We start from the raw sequence: 23,539 nt of genomic DNA, 5'->3' as shown, positions 1-23,539 counted from the left end.
TTGGACCCCGCCGCCCCGCACACTCCCGCAGCTGCCTGACTGGCCGCGTCTCTCTCGGAGGTTTCCCTGGATGTTACTACAGTGAGCACTGTCCCGAGTCCTCTGCGCTGCGTGACGCGAATGGAGAAGGTCCAAGGATAACAAGAGGCTGCAGGGTTCCGCTGCTGCAGGAGACCTGCCGGCAGTCCGCTGGCCGGGGGAGGGCTGTCTGTCACAGGCTGCGGTCATCCCTTAATTTTTGATCACCTCCAAAACGCCTGTGCATGGATACATCATGGCTACGTTCATGTGCAGGGTACAGTTCTTAGATGATACTGATCCATTCAACAGCACCAATTTCCCCGAGCCCACCAGACCACCTCTCTACACTTTCAGGGAAGATATTCCTCTGATCAATCAGATCGCTGGAGTCCACAGGCTGCTGAAAGCCCCACAGAAGGTATGCACTTTACTTTTCACTCTCATGATTTTGTCCATGTGTCTATAAAATTAATAATTAGCCTGAACAAGTTGATGTGGTTACCACCAAACAAACCTTATGGACCATTGGTTGAGTCAATGACTGTGATGCTGATGCAGCATCCATATATATTCAAGATATTACATGTACTGTCAGTACAGGACAGGCCCATGATGTGAAATTATGTGAAGAATATGAATATTTTGTGGAGTTAAATGATATTGGAGGTTAATAGACATCCATTATTTGTCTTGGGGGAGGCAGGCATCTGTTAATGTTTACCTCAACCACAACACTAATCCCCTTTCAGCTGAAACTTCTCACTATTCATTATCCAGACTAAGACCTTTCAAAACCTTTGAAAGTTTTTGTGTGAGAGAAAAGAAAGAACCAAGGTAACAGAACATATATTTATATTGATTAGTTGGCTTCGCTGAATAGTTTAATCTTCCTTCAAATTAAAATCAAATTCTTAGTATGTTAACTATATATCACTTTGCATTTGTGCTATTCATGAATTGGAAAACCGAAGTCTACGTAGGAATCCACTTCTGCTGTTGTCACTAAACCCCAGTCAGAGTGCATGGGGTCAACTAGCCAGTTGGTCAGTTGTCGAGGGATGGAAGAGGCTAATTTCTGATCTGGACTGACCTAGATCAGGGGATTTGTATTTGAACCCATCTGATCCCAAAACAACTTCTGAATCATGTGTCCAATCTATGTTGCCTTAACATTGTTTTTTGACATCATGTATTTTCCACATATACACTTATTGTTATTGTCAAAAGCAGAAAGCATTTGGTTATGTTTGGTCAGTGTTATCACGCCAGGCTTTATTTATTTCAAAACTGTTGAGAAGGTGAAACTTCGCATGTTGTTTTTGTCCTTCTAGATCCACAACTGCATGGCCAGTTTTTAGCAGCTTAAAATAACTGAATGTTTTTCTTTGGTCTGGTGTAATTGCTGTGTTTAAGTTTCCCTAAAGAAACCCAGTGACAAATATTGTAAATTTAAAGTCGGGTTTTACTTATTTTCTGGAGACCACTGATGGCTCAAACGTGAGAAATTCTGTTCCAAATAGTCCACGTTTAACCAAACACATTTCCATAAGGTCTCATCTACTGTCCTTCAAGTTTAAACAAAGCAGAGAGGCCATCGCATCTGAGGTTAAATCTTTTATTGAGAATTCATCTTGGTCTGGTCAGGAAGTTGAGTAAATAGAAAGTTAATTTAGGTCTTTCTTCATTCTGTCAGATCAGGGGGTAGAGAGCTGGTAAGATAAGTCGTGGACGCCTCAGGATGCTGTGGATCACCACAAGCCTGGCTCTGCTAGAGGAGGCCACTGCCGGACGGCAGGATGGGAATGCCTTCCACTGTGTTAGCGAGGAGAGGGAAGCGGGGTAGAATTAAAAACACAAACAAAGGGCTGATGTACTTTTGCCGTCGCAGTTTAGCAGAAGGCCAGCTGGACCTCAAAAGAGAGGGAGTACCGGTGGTGGGTCAGTGCCTGGCTAGTGAGATTTGGTCTCATGGGCTTTAGTGGTTTGCAGTAACTTGAGGGAGCAGCGCATGTGTTTAAAAAAATAAAAATACCAGGTGGATGACGAGGCTGTGTCGCCACATTTGAGCAACGAGTTCTCCGATTGACACCCTCAGACGTTTGTGTGTTTGGTGACAACGTGAAAAGACCTCAGACAACAAACCTGTTGTCTTTGAGCTCCGTCTCTATGGTGAGAGTCGATCCGGTATAAATAGCACACTGCTAACACATGGTGCCCAGGGAGTCAAAACAGCTAGCATATGCTGTCTCTGGGCTGGTGCTGTCAGTTTCAGTCTGCAGTCTCAAGAGGGAAGTGTGTGTGTGTGTGTGTACTCGTTTTTGTTACTTGTTCAGGACCTTTTCCAGCATAAACAGTGACCTTGTCAGGACCAGTAGACCACATGGAGACCAAAGCCCAGTCTTAATTAGGCAATTTCTGAGGTCATGCTGGAGGTTAACGTTAAGATGTGAATTGTGGTGCGGTTCAGGTTAGAGTTAGGCATGAATTAGTCATGAATGATGAAGGTAAGAGATAAGGTTTTGGTTTTGCTGTCCATAATGAAGTGACTGCAAAGTCCCATTAGGGATGGCTGCACAAACCTCTGTGTGTGTGTGTGTGTGGTTGTTTTTTACTCTTTATGACAGCAGGATTGTGTTGTACATAAGAGGGCACACTGGCTCTGCTATTTCAATGACTCAAACATCAATTAGAATCAACTCTGTTAATGTTAGGCATGAAAAGCTTTTCTGTTGTTATTGTCGATAGTTCAGTGCAATTATTCCCTCACTACCTTACTCAGCTATTTGACTTTGTCATGAATATTACATCGTCCTTGTCAGATGACGAGATGTGCATGCTGTTCTGTTGGAGTAAGTCCAAGTCTGCAGTTTTTCTCCACACACATCAATGGACCACTCGTCCTTGTACTTTCCTCTCTGCCTGTGCTTTGCTCAGTCTGTGTCTCGTTGGCCTTGAGGCCCTGCATCATATTGCAATGCAAAATGGGAAAATGTGGCCTTGGAGAACGGACTCTCACTTTACCAATTTCAATTTCGGCCCAGTTGTTTTTCTGCATTTTTTCCCTCTTTCTTGAGAAATTACAGAGTCTCAGAATGAGAAGTTATGTTAAATGCTGTAAAATACAGGTTCTTCCTTCATGCCTGTCAAGAGTCCCTTTGAATTATTTTACACATTGTTATGCAGAATTGACGTTTTGCCGGCCTCTGCGTTTCGGAAGATTGTCTCTGCAGAAGAATACTGCATCTGTGAACAGACTCATCTTCTGAATGATTGACAGGATGTTAAGATTACTGTTGCGGTTTCTCTTTTATTCATCAATTGGGTTTTGATGTGTTTTAAATCGCTTGTCTTTGGAGAAACTACACTAACCTTTATCAAACAAACTTTAAGCTTTAAAGTGGCTCACTCTAATTTATATATTTAGTTACAGAAACATTTCATTTTTTTTAATATGCGCAAGCCATTGGTATTGTTATCATTTGGTTATTATGAGTTTCAAATCTACAAGTTGCACACAATATATATGCTTTCACATTTCAGTTGTTTTTCCCTTGCGGAAGACAAAGACATTTGAAGTGAGATAGCAGTTTAAAATGGAAATTGTATGGTGTTTATTTTTAGTCCTTTCTGCCTTAACTGCCTCCCTGGTCAGTGGACCACAGTATGGTGGTTGAAGGGAGAGGCCAGACCTCAGTGTGTGAGCAGAGCACTTGTGGTGACTTCTGGACTTGGCCATCACAGGGCCACCGTGGGTTCACGTCCTGGGCGCAGGGACGGCTAAGGAAGCCTCTGTTGCCTGTAATCTCGTAGCACTGTTCCTGGATTAAGGACCATTTATGCGTATCAACCTGACCTGGTTGTACAAGGCAAGACCTGTAATCAGTAATCCAGGTTGCTTGTATAATGAGAACCTAAAGTGACACAAGTGAGAGGATGGATGGATCGACAGCTCAGTCGATGGTTCAACCGATGGGATTTGATTAATGGACAGACCTGGGTATTTCAGATAGATTTTTCTGCCTTTTCGTGCTTTTGGTCTGCGAGTTAAAACCTTGTGTGGAGAAATGCATTTCTTGCTTCCACAGCTCGCTAATTACTGGTTACAGCTGCAAATTCTGCCCAATGTTTTGTCTATTTCAGGTTGTGACACAGAGCGTGAAGCTAGAGGAGAACAAACATTTTTCCTCTTCCTTTTATCCAATGAAATACTTATAATTAAAAAAAAGTAGATGTGCATATAGTAAAAACTTTAACTAAGATATGAAATCTGATTAAAAATTCATAAATTGACAGGTTTAAAAGCTTTTACACTTGCAGAATACTGTTAATAATTGTAAGTGATGTTTTATTCTGCCACAAACATTTTATTTTGAATAAACAGAAGAAGAAGAAGCGAGTGGAGACACAAGCAGTGGGGCACAGAGAACATCTTAAACAAACACGACAAACAAGAGATGAACATTAACTTATATTCACACAGTGGATCTTTCGATTCAGACATTAGGGAACTCCTGGTTGTACTAAACTGACAAGTTTGCCTTGGTTTAAAAAGGGTTTCCTTGGTTGAGTGTCTCGCAGGTTATGCAGGGCCACTGGTCAACGTATGTGATTTATCGTGTCTCCTCCGTCACGCTACATTTCATATTACTGTCACACCCATTATTTTCAAAGGCATGTCAGTCCATATAGGCACAAAAATAGTGGGCCTAACTTTGGCTTCTATTTCCTTTCAGTCCAAAATCTGTCCTGTAATCTGGAGAAGCACTTGCCTCCCCCCTTCTGCCTCTGTACAGTAAAGCTCTGTTTCTTTGGCCTCTGCTCTGTCTACCTGTCTCCCTTTCTCTCTATCTCTGTCTCTTCCTATCTCTCAGTCTGCCTCACTGTAAGAGCGTAAACAACAACCTTTAAATAAGACTTGTCACTGTCTTAGAAACAATAGGATTACTTGAGCAATTGAAGTTCAGCCTGATGCTTTGCTCATCTCTTGTGTCCTCTAATGAAGATATTCATTCCTATAATCTGTCCAACTATTATTTCACCAACAAACTTCTAGTTTAGAATGGAAATTAAACAAGATGTCTCAGAGTCCTAAACTGCCTTCAGTCATGCACTGAACTACGGATAATCACCCGAGATGATCTGGGCTATTTCTTACAAGCGGCCGACACAAAAAGTGAAAAAAGAACATACAAAAAGAATAAAAGCTTTTGGCTATAAGGGCAGACGCCATTGTCGAAGTTCTGTAATCAAATCTCTGCAGCAGACTTTTAAACATTATGTCCCGCCTCCTGCATGCTCCACCCAGGCGTCACCCCTCACCTGAATGCTCTGGAGATTTCCCTGTTGTTGTGAGAGCGTTCGACCCAAACAAGCTCCTACTGCAGCGTTCATATGTGAAAAGCAAAGTCTGGATTATGTCCGGACCCCATTGTTCGGACATTTTTTCCATGGGTCATGTCTAAAAACAAGTTATCCTAACCAACCACATGTTTTGTTTCACTTTTCAAATATGACACATGCAGTCTTTGAGTGGTGTAGTGCAGTAATAAAAATGGCCTCAGAGCCATAATGTGTTTTCCAGCCTTTTTCTTTCAGGTTCAATTAAGTTACGCATGTGGGAGGGAATTGAATTGCATGGTAATAACTGGTCTGATTTAAAAACCACATGGTTCGCACATGCTACATATATGTTTACTTATGTTCTTTCAAGAGAAATTCAAAGTATTGCAGGCTGCTCATTTTATGAGATAATGGTAATTTATCCACTTTTATCACAAGCTTTGATGCCCTACAAAGTCTTCCAAGTGGGCCTGATGAGAATAGACAAATTCAAGGGGTTCAGTGTGTATGATGTTGTTTTAAACACCCTAACTGTTGATGGAGCGCTCCCTCCACTTAAGTCATATGTTTGCCCTCCAGTGATGGTATTTTGTCTTCCCTGTCCGCTCCTCCACTGTCGGAGCCGCTGTCCTGCGGAGCTGACAACCTCAGCATATAAATAGGTTAATATCTCCAATTTGGAGGTCAGGCAGACACGCGAAGAGACAGCCTCATTCTTCATCTCCTTGACCGAGGTCAGCCGATGACAGCCAGTCAAGACCAGGCAAATCATAGCTCCACTGAAAAATCATCATGTGTGATGATAGTTTATCAGACAAGGAGCGCAGGGAGACTGGAGGCACCAGACTCTCAATGGTGCTCCAAATCTGCATGACTCCTCTCTTACCCTCATTCTAGAGTGCTGACAGGAGCTGATAGAAGGAAGAACACCCAATGGTCCAGTGCAGACTAAAACTAACCCCACTGCATTTAAGCAATGACGCATAAAGGATTCACCTTTTACTTACTTCTTTTTCAAGCGTTCTCTCTACATGCCAATGCACTGAAGACTAATCAATGTGTAACTGTGTCTTCTCGCTGTTTAGCCTGACGACTGTGCCCTTCAGCTGTCACATAATGGAAGCTACCTGGACTTGGAGTCTACCCTGGCAGAGCAGAGGGATGAACTGGAGGGATTTCAGGAGGAAGGAGGGTAAGGTCACCTCTTTCTCTGTCTCTCTCTCTCTTTGCCGTTCCAAAGCATCATCCATCTCTGCTCTAATCTCAACTAAAATTAGACATTTTATACCAAAAAAAATTTGTCATGTAATTCCATTAGTTCAAAAGGTGGAGTTGGGACTGGAGCCAGAGCAGCTGGACCGGCAGGTGGATACTCACTTTTTGCTCATTGTCCAGGAATAGATTGTTCACATTTTTGTGGTCAAATTAGTAAATGACTAGAAAGCTATTGCTGGGAACAATCAGCCTTTTAAAAATACTGAAAATATGTCTCTGCTTTTAACAGTCGGACATAATTAGAACAATGTGACAGCTGCTTTTTGAGAAAGACATAAATTCAGGCAAGCTAAGAAGGAAAAGATAGTCTTTAAATCTTTGGCCATGGGGCTATGTATTAATTTCCTGCTTGCTATGTTTCCTTTGCCTAATTTGATTCTATTACAGCGATTGGAATCATAATGATACCCATTTCGTTCCAGGATGAATTAGTGAAATAATCCCCTTTCCGGGCCAGAGCAGATTGAGCTCTTCTACCCAAAAGCTTCTCACAGGAGGTGGTTGGTCTGTGGAAGAGCTGAGGGGATGAGCTTTACCCCACTCTAGGAAATCTCCATTTCCAAATCCTTAACATTTTACAGTGAATCAGTCCAAAAAACAATGTCACTGAACAAGGAAAGATCTTCAAGTCAGTAGAAGCATGTGTTGCATTTTTTTAGACGCATGTGACGTTGACATCGTCGTGTAGCATGAATTTAGAGTTTGATTTGTTGTTGTCTTAGTCGGTACATAAGATCGACGACATGAATGCCCCTTGAAACTGAGCAGAGGGGTCCTGATCATGGCCTGCTGACTAAATAAAGACCATAAATCCTGCATTCCCCATGTTAGTGGAGGGGACATGGATCGAACCAAAGAGTAAAAGTACACGTCAAATAAAATGTTCTGTCATTTTAGGCAGTTCGCATCACAATGATGTAAATGGACAAGATACCAACATTCGTTTCCGGGATATTATATCATCATCTCTGGATGGTTTGAGGAGGTGGAGATGCTTTGTCAATCTTTTCACACTGTCTATGGTTTTTATCGGTTCTATAGTTTCATTCATGCCCTTTTTTGTAATAAACGACATGTCTCAGTGTTTTCCCTGGCGTTCATCCACTCGTGCCCTTTAAAGTACCTGGCTGACCAGGCCGAGTGGCAGCAGTGATGTCATCTAAACCACTTATGAAGTGTAGCCACGTCTCAGGAGTAATCTCCCTCATCTCTGTTGAATGTTACCTCAGCGCTCTCATTAGATTGAACTACAGTTGCACGTACGCCCGACACCATACGTCTCCCAGCTTCTAATTTAATGGTGTTGTTTCCCCGTAATGTGAGGCTTCGTCTCGTCATAACCCCCAGACCTGGATGAAGAAGAGAAAGGTTTATAATTGTGTTAGTTTCATTTCAGTTTCATACACTCTCCCTGGCCAGTCACTTTATTGACTCCATATGTTTTTTCATGTACTGTGGACGATGTTGATATATCATTCATGTGCCGCCCACTTTCGACGATCACAAACCAAAGGTTGGCATGAGAGTTCCTGGTTGGCTGGACCACAAACTTGTATGGATTTATTTGTCTAACTTGGAATTCATAAGCTCGCTCTCTGGCGTGGTGTTTCTATTGGACGTCAAGAGAGCCGTCCTTTCCCAGTTCCATCTGAAATTGTTAGGAGCTTATGGGAGGCTATTGAGAGCTGTGAGGTTAAAGTGGTCCACTTCTTCGCTTGTCGAAGAGTGAGCTTGCCAGGGCGCATGTCGTGCCAGCTGGCACAGGCTGGTATGGATGTGTGTCATTAAACCCACACAGTGTTGTCTGAGGAGGAGGCTGGGGGTGAAGGTGGTTAGCCAATTATTTTTTTTAAATAGGGTAGTTTTGCTTGCTGGCTTTTTATGGTGCTGATGTGCCCAGGATTGCATCCCACATTGCTTGGTGTTGTTGATTTGATGATTATCGAGCTAATAAATGTTCTGCTGAGGCATTTCACCTCTACTTGTTCCATTTCATTTTTGCTTTTTCTCTCTCCCTTTCACTGCATAAGATCTATCAACATCAGTCTCCACCTCCAAAACATTAAGAAGTTGTGTTTTTCCATTATTTTTTCATGATTTTTACAACTTGATGTCAAAGTAACAACCCTCAACCAAGTTAAGATAACAAGCTCCAAAATGGTGCTCTCATTATTTTTTTCAATCTTCACAATTTTCAGCCCAGCCACCTACTTTTAGTCAAGAGAATTGTACAATATTCGTATTCTGCCTGAGCGGCTGAACTCTCCTGATCATTGGCCACCGAATCCATCTGTAATTAATATTAATGACAGGTTACATTCCTGAGGCGCCTGTGTCATATAGTGTCTTTACAATCAGATTAAAGTATGATCCTCTGACAGAGCGCTGCAGAGCCTGGAGATATCCATGTCACTGGAGCTTAAGGGCCATAATCACTTCCACACCGTGTTATGAAGCCCAGCTATAGGAGATTGTGACTAATAAATCCCCTTTCCCATCTCTGATATAGTCTCACTTCAAGTCATAAACTGACCACACAGCCCAAACATGTGCTAGAACATATCGGCACTGTTTTAAGTTGTTGGTCTGTCATTCAAGTTCCTAGCTGTGATAGATTGATTGACCCCATGCACACAATTTCCTGCGTTCGTGGCCCTGAGCCGAGTCGGAGTATGGGGGACGTAGTTAAGATCAAATGTCCCGGCATGTGCTTACAGACATTTATAACCCTTGAATATTTTTGTGGATTACATGGATTGAAGAGCAGGAGCCTGCCGGAGCATTTCATGGGAATTTGGGTCTGACGTTGTAGAAAGAATGTTGTATTGACTTCATGTGTGGACTTAATGTGTTGGGTGTCGTGTTGTTTTTACTCATTATGTGACAGTGATTGGCAGATGATTAGTAAAGCAATGCATCAAGGACTTGCTTGTCTTTGGAAGTCTGTTCTTCAGAAAGTGGATTCAGCGTGTGAAATGTGTCGCTGACACACACCACAGAAAACACTTTTTGATATTTCATTGTCCTGTTAGACACAACATCTGTACACCCGCATTAATGATCAGGATATGCCCGTCTTGGTTTTATTACGTGCTCTTGATGTGTGCGACAACAAGTCAGAAGTCAAGCATATTAAAATCTAACTATTCTTGCTCCGCAGGCCTCAACTATTCAGACTTTCTTGTCTCATCCTTTCTTCTCTCGAAGGACAGCTCCGCTTTCATTATTTTCATTTTTTTCCGACCCACTTGGACAACGCGTCGTAGACTTCCCCAGCACACAAGATTCTCATTTGAGCAGAAGAAGCACATTTGAAAAGAACCAGAGATATTGTCCAACACAGCGCGGCTTAAACTTCAAGGAGGGAAATAAAACACCAGTTGTCCTCTTTGTGTTTGCACAGAGCAGTTTAAGGGTATTATTAACAGAATAGAACAGCTCTGTGATTGTTCTGTGTGTAAACGGTTTGGATGTGTGTCAGTGTGTGTGTGTGTGTGTGTGTGTGTGTGTGTGTGTGTGTGTGTGTGTGTGTGTGTGTGTAGATGTCTGAGTGTAGATGTCTGAGTGTGAGGCCTGGTCAATGGTTAGTGAAGCTCCTCAGAGGGAAGTTAACCCCATAGATAGCCCTAGCTTCCTTCTACAGCCCCTTTACCAAACCAGGCTAACTTGGGCGCTGAACGTCCTTCCCCACACACTGATGCAGGATTCCCTGCAGGGGGGGATGTCATAGAGAAGTGCTGAGTCAGCAAACCTTCTGTGGGGCCTTCTTGTCTGGCATTAATTGGCCTTCAAGGGGAAATACTGGCTTTTACTGTATCCCAACTATGTGTGTTCACTTTCTGCGGGTACACATTTTGTGTTGCTGTATAAACAGAGCCAGTAATGCTGCCTGAGATAAAGTCGGAGAGGATGGAGCTGGCAGGAGTCCACTGGTCCAGTTGCTGCTGCTCTGGGTAATAAGATGGAGACAGAGCTTTATGAGGGCGCTGTACAGCTAAATAGAACGGGGTAAATAATTGGCATGTTCATTTTGTAAGGTACGAAGGGCAAAGTGATGGCGATAAATCTCTGATTCATGCTATTGAGAAATGGTTTATTGTCTCACTCTTTCCCATCATTTACAGGCAGAACGAACATGGCCATATGTTTTCATTCAATCTCTTATAAAGCAACCTAATTTTGACCAGTTGCCTTGGCTTATGTACAGGAAGTAAGACGTAAGTAAGAGGTAATGTGTTTTGGGTAACCGTCAAGTTTATTCATTATTAAAAATAGTCATGGTTATTCGAATGGTAGCAACTGGGGTGAATCAGAAGCCTGATGTTGGTCTTGATGAATCAGATTTAATATGAGCTTGGCTTAAGGTAATTATACAGTACCACAGCTGGAAGAAACCCAAAAACTCTGGCAATGAAGAGCATAAGACCCGGGGATTCAGCAGGTATTATATCCCAACATGGAGCCAATTTGTTATATGGCCCACATTTTTTTTACAGTTATGATTATTTCTGTAACTTCCCTGCATGGGGGAGTGTCCAATTTTCATGTTTAATTGTTGAAGGAGGGGGGGATTTGAAAACCTTACTTATATTCCAGGCACGTTTGTTTAATTTGATAATGAGCACGTTGGCCTGCGTAGCCTCAGGTCTTGGTTAAGCACAGGGATACTGTTACAGCGAGGCGGAGAGAAAGCAGACGTTCGTGACAAAATGGCTTTGGTTTGCCCATTTGCCTCAGCGGCATCACAGAGGATTAAGTTCCTGTTCGCCGTCTCGTCCCAGCCGCGAACGTCCATGTTGACAGATGTTGCCCCGGCGTCACCTCTGCTTGTTTTCTGGATATTATATTTGATAAGGAGTGAGCATATGCAGACTTCCACTGCCATGTTATCTGCTTGTGTGTGCACAGTTTCCCGCTGACTGGTCCGGGCAGGAAAGATGTCAGTGTGTCAGTCCGTCTGTCTGTCTGTCTGTCTGTCTGTCTGTCTGTCTGTCTGTCATACAGTGTTCCTGCTTGTTGATGGCGAGACGGTAGCATGATCTGCCTCCTTTGCCAATTCCCTCTCTCCGTCAGAGCCTCTGCGGCCTGATTGTGGCTGACAGTGACAGTCTGCTGCTGGCGCTGCACCAGTCCGAACCAATCGCACAGCCTTTGTGCAGGAAGCATAAAAGCCCATTTGTCAGGGAGCTGAATTAGAAGAGGCGGGTGTTGCGCAACCCTACCTGCTGTGAGCTTGTTCCAAGTTGTGTCTACCGGGTTTGTTTGTGTGCTTCTGTAGCTGGTCAGGTGGTTGAAGGCACAATCTGGGATTCCTGTCGTAAACAAAAGGGCAGGAGCTACACAAAACTATTCAAAACACTGGAATGGAATGTTATGTCTCTGTCAAATTCATTAAGATGAAGAAAAAAAACGATAGGCTCATTATTCATTCCTAATGTTTTTGTAGGTTTTTACATTTTGGATTTAAACTCATGCAGAAAATGATTAAAAACACAAATTTCTGCCGTGGACATTCATTAGTGAACCTCACTCCTTCTTCATCATGGACATGAGCAGTGTAGCTTATTTTGAGTCAGTTCTATAATCACTGTCCCACTTTAAATACCCACTAATGCATTGTTGATTTTGGTCTCTTCATTGGGTTTTGTTGATATGTTTTTTGACATTGTAAGCTGTTGACAGGATGGTGATAGGGTCTTGGCATACCTCCATTAACACAGGGGGCGGAGTTGACCTCTGACTTGCTCCCATTCTTCTTCTGCACCTATGGAAACCTTTCCCCTGATCTGTTCCATGACCCTTTCCCTGTTCACACTGCAAATATTTAAGGGTCTGGAAAATGGTATAATTTAGAGAAAAAGGATTTAGGCTAAAGATAATTTTGCCCCTTTGCACAGAAGCCATTCAGCTTAATGTTCTTGTCAGCACTTGACAGCACTGCTGGTGGCATATTGATGGCTGTCTTAGATTCTGTTTCCTTATCTCTATTCAATCTGTGTGCCCCCCGACACCAATGCACACACAGCATGTATGCGCACACACACACACATACAGATTGAAACAATCACAGTAGTCCACATGTCCACACACACTAACATTTGTCTTTCTCCCTATTTGTCTTTTTTGTTCTTCACAGGAGAGGGAAGAAACACAGCATCATTCTCCGAACACAGCTGTCGGTCAGAGTTCACGCCTGCATCGGTGAGTAATAAACCGCACCAGAATCTAAACTATCTGTTTGTAACATCTCGCTTATGGTGCATTTGTCTTCCTGTATCACCAGTGAGGTTTGGGGCTCTAGGTACCTCTAATACCTGTGGATTGTTTTATGAAAGGTCCTTGTTATGCTTACACTGGCAGTTTTGGGAAATTGCCTAGAATCTTAATTTGAGTTCAGATGAACAGCATTTCAACAACATGGTGGAAACACAGCACTGGCACAGAGCAGGGACTGAAAACATTTTATGACGTACTGTGTTCTGTCACTTTGTTTTATGAGCCTCCTGGTGTCTTTGAGTAATGTGAGGGGAACTGGCACAGAGTAAAAATACATATTAAACATGCATACTGTATAGTCTGTGTGCGGACATACACACTAAGTGCTTATCAGGGGTCGGCTTTTCATTGATCTGATGATGTTAAATGCCAGCGTTTGACTAACTGCTCAAAACTTCATGGTTTAGGCTTTGCCACATCTATGATGCAACGGATAAATATGTGTTAATTATTGTAATCAGACCGAGTAAAGTAATTGAAGGGAAATTTAGCGATGGCTTCTGTGGTTGGCAGCAGCAAAAGGCAGAAAAGCCCACATTCTCACACAAAGACACACAGTGGTGCCTCCTCTGCAGCCTTCAGACGCAAAAATGACCCGAAGCCTGGAAAAGCTATTAGGTTGTAAATAGTTTGATTTAAAAAAATGTTGTCCTCTCATTCAGTAGAGGTCAACTGAAACCTCATAAATGTTTCAGTTAAGTCACCATGATCTGAGAACTATGTTTGATAGTCGTCTCTGGTTATTTATTCAACCAACTGATGCATGACATGGAATGGAATGGTTTGAAAAGTCATTGGTGCTCTGTCATAACAGATCGTTAGACTATTGGTGAGATGCACATGAATTAGAAAGACAGAACCCGATGAGCTTTAGTTTTACTTGCTGGTTGCGTAGGATTTCTTCCTAATGCTCTTGACACTGTAATTATGTAACCGATACATTAAGCTACCACATATCAGCAGTTCTTTTTCCAATGGTTGCTGAGTTCATATCGTCTCCTCTGTCAATTTGTCTGTGTGTTTTTTTTAAGCGGGATTACACAAAAACTTAACGAATTTCTAGAAAACTTGGTGGAAAGATGTGGTGTGGCTCAGGATCAGGGGGTCGATTTAGGAGTTTTTCTTTTCACTTTTGACATCGTGCATTTTTCAACATTGCCGTAGATTTGTCAGGGAATAATTCAACGATCCTGATGAAAAAAAAAACAGGCACAGTAAGGGGACTTGGTGTAATTTGATGCAGATCCAAATAAAAATCTGGATCTAACGGATTTAAATGTGGTTTCATAAGGGGACTGTTGGGTTTTTGTCTGATGTAGCAAGTCACATCCCGAACACGGCTGTACCTGTGAATGTTTGGGTGAACACTGACCACACTCTTCTCTGAACTTGCTTTACCTTATTCTCTGCTCCTGCTAGAGCTTGGCTCGGCTTAGCGGAGCCTGGGGAGTGGCAGACAGACGTGCTGCTCTTCTCTAAGTGGATGATGACCCTCTCTTCCTCTAAGTTGACAGCCACCTGTTGCCCTTAGTCTCCCTCAGCGACTTGCCCGCTCGACCAGCTGATTTACTTCCTCCGGGGCGAGGTGGTCACTGTTACTGTAACTTCTCCAGACATTTGAGCCTAATTGTATCTGACTTGAGGGCTTACCTCTCGGCCCCATGTGCGCAGAATTACTGGGTGATTTTCCTGCTCTGCGCAAGGAGATAATTCTTTAGTCTTCCCACGACAAATGGCTTGGTTTTCTTTAGGCTCGCACTTGCTGTGTATTAAGGGATTGAGCATTTCCCTGCAGTGGGTTCATGGAGGCCAAAGTATCCCCAAAGAGCAGCCCCCCTCTTGCCATACTCTTTTGTCTCGCTATAATGAGCGATGTTATGCAATGAGACCAGCTCACTCACAACATGCGTTTGAAGAAGAGCCAGTACACAATGTACAGACGAATCCGATTGGCTTTGACACCATGGTTTTCCCAATCTCTGGAAATCTTTTTTTTTAAATGCTCCTTTTGTTTAAGTGTGACAAACTCCAAATAATAGCATGAGGGATAATTATGCAAACAGAGTAAAACATGCTGTTTGGACAAGAGTTGTTAAGAGTTTTATAACACATCCCATTTTGAATTCCTCCTCACTTGAGGTTGGATGCTGAATCAGCACTCCCAAGTTGTAAAGATTTTATTCATCCCAGAGGTTCCCTGCGTGATTACGAGTGATGAGTGGAATACAGTAATCTGTGTCATTTATCTCTAATTTAAGGAAAATCCATTGTGTGTGTGTGTGTTTCAGCTTTTAATTGAGCTGCAATGTAACTTTGTTTAGGTCTTCTGGTTTCATGGTTTTCTACAAATTAACACATCACACGGACAGCCTTCAGTTTGTCTGCGTGTGTGCGTGCACCAGTGTACATGTGTCACGAACCACAGCGAGACCTAATCCAGGCTTCTCTAATCACAGTCATTAGCTCTCACACACATATGGCTCTGCGCGGCCCAGGCAGAAATCTTCGCTGCGGAGTCACAGGAGGAAGGGAAATGCTCACCCACAAGAACTAATGGTTTATTAAACTGCTTTAACAGATCCACCTCTGGCACAGCGATTTGTTGTAATCACACAGTGAAGCAGGCCTTTTGTCTACTAAAAGTGTCTGTCAGGTACAAAACAAAGGTTAATCCATGGGTGTTCTGCACAGTGCAGCCTCATTTCCTTGACCTGTTTATTTACCACTAACCCAAATCCTAAATAAAGCCCTAATTTTGGCCAGGGCGGTTTCCTATATGAGCCCTCTTGGAGCTCAAGGGCAAAATCACTGCTCCCAGAAGAGAGATGTGAGGAACCATGTACTGTAACATGACGCCCTGTGGATATTGCATGTTATACAGGGTTACATGATGCGTGAATGCATCCTTTTTTTTCGTCTGAGGTGATGGCTTGATTTGTGTTTGTTTGACCAGCACAACAGCCTGGGAAGTAGGAAATAAACTCAACTTGTCCCTGCATGCGTGTCAGCCTCGGCCACAGCCTGTTTACTTTGTCAGGCTGTTATTGTTGTCGGTGGAGTAGATGTGGTAGCGAGGGCCTGATTAAAGCAGCTCCGTGCTCATTTTGGTGGTGTCTACAAGTACAGTAGGTCCTCTTTATATGTGCCATTTAGTGTCTGAGGTCTCACGAGTTGCGTGAGGTGGTGGTATGCGGACTTGGAAGACGGGAAGAGAGGCGACAGTGTGGGCTGCAGAATGTTTAAATGGGGACACCAAGTTAAGAATTAACAAATGTCACATGTAATTATCAGCAACTCCTGCAAAGTGAAGCATCCAAGCAGGATTTTGTAGAGGTCAAACAGAAGTACAGTCAGAAGCTGCTCCTCTGAGAATTAATGGCATTTATGTGATGGTGGACAAACAAATCTATCAATTGCATTTCTGAAAATTCTCCTCGATCCTCTGAAAACCCTCTGGAACAATGTGTTTGTCATTGAAATCACTCCAGAATAGACAGATTCGATTTTTTTTTAGAAGTAATTACTCACAAATGTTTAAATCCTACGTTGGAAAGTTATGTTTTGGTTGTATTCCCCATTAAGAGCAAGTTCAACTGTCCACACACGGAACCTGGCTGAGGGGTGACAGCCATAATCGGAGGTGACACATTCTTAGTGGATTATCTGCCTTGTCTTTTACAACCTTTAATAATCCAGACCCAGGGCTTGATTCATGACTGTGGCCACTGTTGAACTGTGTTTCTCCTTTGTGCTATAATTTTTTTGACAAATTGATAGTTTTGATCCTCAGAGTGACAACAGAAAACCCTGTGGTTGTTCAAATGGAAGATGCTGAGCAGTAAATTCTCCCTCCCTGTGCGAACTGCGTTGGAATATGTTCCTGGCAGTTCACTGCATGGCTGCATTGAAATACTCTTGTCACAAGTGTGGGCTTTGCACTGCTTGTTGATCTAATCTATGCATTATTATGCATATGCCTCCGTGTGGCATGTCAGCACGTTGACTTAAGGTGATAACATCACCTGCGGGTTTCGGTGCTCCCAGCCACAGTGTCTTTTCCACACACTCTGCCAAATCTCTGCTAAGCCTTGTGCACTTTTGTAAGCACACGTAAAAGTAATTCCAGTAGTTATAGTTCCCTATTAAATAGATGAACTGCAAATGTCTGCTATCACTTTTAAAAGTGCAGAGAGAGGTGATTATAGCCCAAGTGATTGGCCGTATTCAGATCTTTGCATGAGCTAAAATGAATTCAGGGAAAACATAAAAAATATATTATATCTAAATACATTTATGTGACATTTATATCAGGGTAATATCTGATCTACAGAATTGCACTACACTTTGGAGTCATACTGAAACGGTCAGATCAAATCTCGTCATGCTTCTGTTACCTGAGAGTGCCAAGCAAGTGCGGAATAATTAAAAACATGCATATCACGTTCCACCTGTGAGACACCCTGAAAGATCAAGTGACCCCGTCTCTCATCTCCTCGACTCCCCTCAAAGACACCCCAAAATGGGATCAGGGACTTAGCCTCACCCCTGGAGGCCAAACTAAACAACAGTGTGCCAAAGAGGAGAAATCTGAGGCAGCAAAACATCTCGGGGAGAGAGGAGAGCAGAGTGGGTCTCGCTTTTCAAATCACAGCTGATAGCAAAAGTGGATCAGGGAACAGTTTGATGGTATCACTCCCCTCACACTTTGGCTCGCTCTTATACACTTAATGTTTGGGTTTGAGCCCAACAACCCCATGCGGAGAGATATTATCAGCATAGCTTAGGTTAATGCTTCATTTATGGGCAACAGAACAGGATGATGTTTCCCCTCATTTTCTTCTTGTATCCTCTCAACAGCTAAACACAGCAGTTTCCATTGTGTGGCAGTATTACGGCTAATTGTTTGCACTTTTGTAGATTTGTTTCACATACCGCACGAGGCTGCAGACAACTAACGTTAATTTGCGTGAGCGCACTCACACGATCGCATGCACACACGCATGCAAAGGCATGCACATATTAAGTAGCCATCTGGTTCCAGTTGTGGAGCCCCTCAGCGCTTCTCCTGAACCCGTCCAAAAAGAAGAGAGCTATCTCCGTTTTCACCCAAGAGGGGAGGATTTTTTTCCCTCGGTGTGTTTATAAGACGGAAGGAGAAGGGTGAGCGTGCAGCCGGACCAGGGGATCAGACTCTTCTCTTCCAGACAACTAGGGATCCTCTAGCCACATTATTGAGTTTCATGGCTGTAAATATTGATCCTCTCTCTCTTTTTATAGTGTCAGAGAAAAAGGCCCCTGTTTTCGAAAATGTGATCATTGGTTCAAAATTGAAAAAGACGTACACTTTATGGTCAGCTCATAAGAAAATATAGCTTTTCAAAGAGGCACATGGTGACATTTGAGTTGTACTGCTAAAAGTGGATTCTATGTGAACCAGAGCCGCTCTGGGGTTTACCACTGCTGGGAGGCTGCAGCAGGCTCTTGCTGAAGTGGACAGGTGTGTAACCCAAGTAGCCACAGACTTTAAACAGCTGACTGCTCGCAGGGAAGAAAATTTGGATGGAATCCGTGTTTGCTTTCGCTCAAACCAACATTTATTTGATGTCTGCAGAGCGTTGTTTATTGTATATTTACACAGGGGTCTGTGATGGTTTAGAGCTGAGGCTTGAGGTGCCTCTGTCACCGTGGGCGATTGCCCTCGCGCTGTGTCCTTGATGGAGGGAAGGGGGGGGGGCGGGGGTGAGGAAGAGCAGATGGGGAGAAAATACACACATGGAGTAGTTGCATTTTTCTGAATGATTTTGCACAATACTGACTGATTTGAATCCAATTAAAATGAGAACGTGATGAAATTCATAATCTTCAAGCAAAGGGTCACTTCCACTGATAGGTAATCCCAAAAAACCTAAATATTTATGCTCATTTTAAAATCTGGAACTGTAAATTGGAGCCTTTTGCTCCACACAAACAAATCAAATAATCAATCATTGAAATGTTTGCAGGTTTTCAGTCCAATGACCGACTAATTGAATAATCGTGAAATTTAGGGCAAATATTGTTTTCCTCTTGGTGGTTTAAAAGGCGATTTCTGTAGCAGTTCATTTTTTTATGCCTCAAGGATTCTTCTCTACAGTACGTCGACATGTGCCACCTGCCTGTGAACTTCTTGCAGAGTTTCAGATATTGCTTAATTCATCACCTCTGTCATATTCCAGTTTTTATTTGGGGTTACACCAGTGCCATATGTATAGTGTTATACTATATTGGCAGGAAAAAGTTGAGTACCAGTATTAGCTCGAAAAAAAAAAGGCTGACCTCTAACTCAGTACCCCACTGGCCTGCAGCCAAATCCTAGTGTGCCATGGAATTCCTCCTCACATCCTCCCTCACATGTCACGCTGGCTCCTTTTCTTCACCTCAGCTTTGATGTCCATGTCTTTGTAAGGGAACATCTATTTCCCTCTCTCTGCATCCATCAGGAGAATATGAGCAATGCTCACGAGAATCAAAACACCTCAGGTTTTCTCCGTTTGCCGTTACAGTAACTGTCACTCATCCAACGTGCTACGAAGCGGCGTTGTTATTCCTTCTCTCACCTTGGATCAAATACTGTTGCCACAGGTGGCTATAGCTTTGAATCATTTGCGATGGCTGTTTAGTTTTGAAGGAGGATTTATTGGATTTTTGTCACATTCATGTGCAGTGATTGATTTGGTTTTAAGCTGAGTTCGGCTGGGAAAATAAAGATTGATGACATCATTAGGTTTAAGTTTGGAGGGACGTGACAGTCCCTTTTGCACAGTAAAAGAACTTGAACTCAAACGTGTGGAGAGACTTTGTTTCGTATTGTTTTGGTATTGAAGAGCCTGACACAATCATGATGGAACATTTGAACACTACATATCATTTCTGCACAAGTCTCTCATCGTACTCTACTTGCTAAAAATCTTTGCCATAGTGTGTAGCTGTTATGCTTTCCGTCCTATGTCAAGTATTTCTCATTAATCATCTAGACTGAAGAGGCCATACATATTCTAATTTGTCCCATCACACTATAAAATGAATCTAAATTTATATATTACACTTCTCATAAAAAGATAAGAGATCTCCAACGTGGCGTTTTTGTTCAATTGACACGTTGTAAAGCTGTTTACATCACTATTTGCTGTGTGCTTTGTGCTATCGTCTTTTAAGTCATTACTGTCAACGCAGTCAGGCCTCATTTGCTGTGTGTACCCATAAGTGATGCAATGCAATTCTCTCTCTCGCATGAGAACTTGTCTTTCATTCTGTGAGAAACACTCCTATGTCTCTTTCTTTTTTTGTCTTTTGTCCTAAACAAAGGACTCACAGTGGCGTCCTCGTGCCGTCCACCTTATTTGGCCTTTGCATCTCTCCGCATCCCTCTGGCTTGTCATCTCTTCATGCCCTGGGCTCATGTAATTCAGGCATCAGAGGAGCCTTTCAGATTTATTTCTATATTTGATCAGGTAAACAGTAGCGTTTTCATTTCACTGCGTAAGAAAAAGTTAATACTGTCTTTTTAAAATCTCTGCGACTCCTTATGGGGCTGTAGCTGTGGAACACCTGTGGCGTACCATGTTTCACATTGCATTGTGGTAGCTGGCTGCGAACCAACAGAAACTCAAGGCATATTCATCATGAGCCATTTGGCAAAGGTAGAAAGTATGTGGCGTTTTGTGGTGATGTGTTAATGCTTTGAGAGCCGTCCACTCGTGTTCTGGTTCATAACAGTGAAACCACCTGGAGGGGAGACGTGATCCACAGCTGTGGGGTTATTATGGATATTGTAGACAATACCGTGATCCATTGTAAATATTAGCAAGACCAACAGGTATCTGTTTCTTCTTATCAGCTTCAAACATGTTCAAGGCCAAGGAACGTCTACACTTGTTATTTTTAGAGCTGATGTAAGCTCAAACGCAGGCCAGAAGTGAGATAAGCTATATTTATCTTGCAGAGCCTTTAATGAAACGTAATATTCTTTTCACCATAAACCTTACAACAACTTATTTTCTCTTCAGTTTATACCAAACAATGAGGTGAAGGAGAGATTCAGGAGATTTTGTCAAATGTAAAACCCAAAGTAAAAAAAGAAATAAAAATGAAAGAAGTAAAGGGAGGTGCTCTCACTTTGCTTCAGATTAAGCCCACAACCGAAGATGAAATACTTGATCCCCTTACCTCCATTCCAGGCGTTGTTGGGCGACTGAAGAGCCCGGTTGAAATAAAGAACTCAAGCACCAGGAGAATCTCCTCTTGCAGGCCACCCATGGCTCTGAGGGGGGACCACTCAGACCGGCCCTAGCAGGAGAAGATTGGACAACCTTTGTTACCTTCTTTAAAGCAGAAGAAAAGAGCCATAGATAGAGGAAAAGAGAAGAGGCCCCAGCGCCTTGTGTGCATTTAAGCCCAAGAGCCTCATTAATCGGTTCAGGCATGTTGGGCAGTTGGGATGGCTCCATCTGAACTGCAGGTTACAAGAGGATTCAGGAGTGTCTGCCTGAAACGTGTGTCACGCGTGATAGTAAGCAAAGGAGAACATGAACTTGTGCACAATAGAGCTCATAATAGAGGCAAACCGATAGAACTTTTATTTTATAGAATGAAAAATGCAGTAAAGACGTGCCGTTATGTTTAAAATTTACCAAAAAATATGTTCTTCATTCGAGCTCTGTATGTTATTTATAATAAAGTTTATATAAATATAATATATCTAGCCTCAGTTTTATTTATTAACCATAAGGGTTTGATGATGACATCTTTGTTTGTATTTATATCAACCCATATATTGGATAGTTTTTATTCCCTAATTTCGGCATCGGCCCCCAAAATGTGTTTGGTCGGGCTGTAGTTAATGGCACTGATGGAACTGTGAGAATTTGTGTATGGAAAATGTTCTTAGATTAATGATTTCTCAAATTTCGTGGGTAAAAATAAATTCCTCTCTAATTATGTTTGAACAAACATCTTACCCAATGTTTCTCCGTGGTGACAGCAAAAGAAACAGTGTCTGCTTTTGCTTAGTCTAGGTTATAAAGAGGAGTGAAAATCTCCACTGGTATAAACCATAAGTGATGTTTCCCAAAGCTGTGAGGAAAGCGAGCCATGTTTACATCATTGTTGTGGTTGAAGCTGTGTAAAGTTAAGTCTCATCTTTCAGTGAATATGTCAGACGCTGTTGTGATCCATTCAGATCTATTCATATATGTTGTGCGGTGGTTTTCTCGGCGGTCACTTAAGGATCATTGAACACACAGAGCTCTAAAATGTTTTGCTTAGACCTCTTGTTTATAAGATAAAAGCCTGTACATGAGCCTTTAATCTCTGTGTTTGGAAATGTGAAAAATGTTTGAATCTCTCTCTTCAGTGTCTGAACCTCAGAATCCAGTGACATCAGGAGCTGATCTCCCCTCTTGTTCTCTGCTTGTTCTGTGATGAAGGCCTTTTGAATAAGTGCGGTTCAACACAAAGCTAAGAGAGGCCGTGCAGGGTTTCATTCAGAACTTGCTGTTCCCAGACAATACGGGGGTGGACGCGATATACAAACAACTCTGAAATACAAGTGATGGCATTAAAGGCCTACTATCTTTTTTTCATTTGTTTCCCCCAAAGGTGGTTAGTAAGTAGGTGGTAATAGAGTGCCTTAATATGTGCTTCTAGTCTTATGGACCCTTCAAAGCACTTTACAGTCGCATACAGTTCACACATTATAGGCACAGCCCTTAGGGGCCATTTGGGGTTCAGTGTCTTACCCAAGGCGCCCTCACTGCAGACTGAAGGTGCCAGGGATCAAACCCTTATCACTCTCGACGACCCTCTCTACCTCCTGTGCTTCAGCGGCCCAGCTGTAGGCAAATGGGACTACCTATAGGGCATTAAAAAGAAACAAAAGTTTTATAAAAGTATAATGCTACAACAGTCCAACATGGTGTCACTGCTTCTATCCCTGCAACAAACCGCAGTTACAAATGCAATTTAATGGGCAAGTCAAACTGAGTGTCAATAGTGGTCTGTAAGCTTTATACAAGCTCATCATTTACACTCTAAAAATAACAAAAACATTGGCAAGCAACACAATTTAAGGACAGTGCCTAAGCCTAATAATTCAAAGTACAACTAAAAAGCAAACATGATGAGTAGGGTTTTGCTAAAACTCACAGAGCCAGTATTCTGGACAGGCAATAATCCTTTTTGAAGAATAAGCACTAAATCAATACTCAATAAACAGTCTCATGCAAAAATGATTCGTAGTCTATAGGTCCATTTTTGTCTCTAGATAGACAGGGAGTGCAAAATGCATGCACAGACTTTATGCCATTGACCACTAGTGACCTTATATGGCAAAGATGGCAAGTATTTTCATTTGGGCTCTTAATGCAAAGAATGCAATAAGAGCACATTTTGTTCCATGTTGTGTCATCGTGAACCACATTTTAGCTGCAGACTCCTTCCTAACTTTCCACTCCTGCAGCTCAGCTCAGCCCATTGTGGCAGGCAACAGACACGACTGTGCTGGAACAGAGTCAGGGAGTCAAAGAGAACGATTTCCTCTGTTCGTTTTCTATTCTTGGAAGAAAAAGAAAAAAGCGTGCTAGGTGAAGCT

The 23,539-nt window shown here is 42.5% G+C and overlaps 1 protein-coding gene across 1 annotated transcript in view; it reads left to right on the top strand.

The window, feature by feature from the left end:
* Positions 1 to 274: 274 nt before the first annotated feature.
* The window catches only part of fhod3b (formin homology 2 domain containing 3b), an 83,614-nt gene continuing 60,349 nt past the window's right edge, over positions 275 to 23,539 (top strand). Inside the window, exons 1-3 of the mRNA XM_061081985.1 lie at positions 275 to 439; positions 6,447 to 6,553; positions 12,773 to 12,837. Coding sequence (XP_060937968.1) covers positions 275 to 439; positions 6,447 to 6,553; positions 12,773 to 12,837 — 337 coding nt within the window. The remainder of the gene's footprint in view (positions 440 to 6,446; positions 6,554 to 12,772; positions 12,838 to 23,539) is intronic.

This window comes from Limanda limanda, chromosome 11 (assembly GCF_963576545.1).
Source record: "Limanda limanda chromosome 11, fLimLim1.1, whole genome shotgun sequence".
In the NCBI taxonomy this organism is placed as follows: Eukaryota; Metazoa; Chordata; class Actinopteri; order Pleuronectiformes; family Pleuronectidae; genus Limanda; species Limanda limanda.
This window is presented reverse-complemented; position numbering and strand designations above follow the sequence as displayed.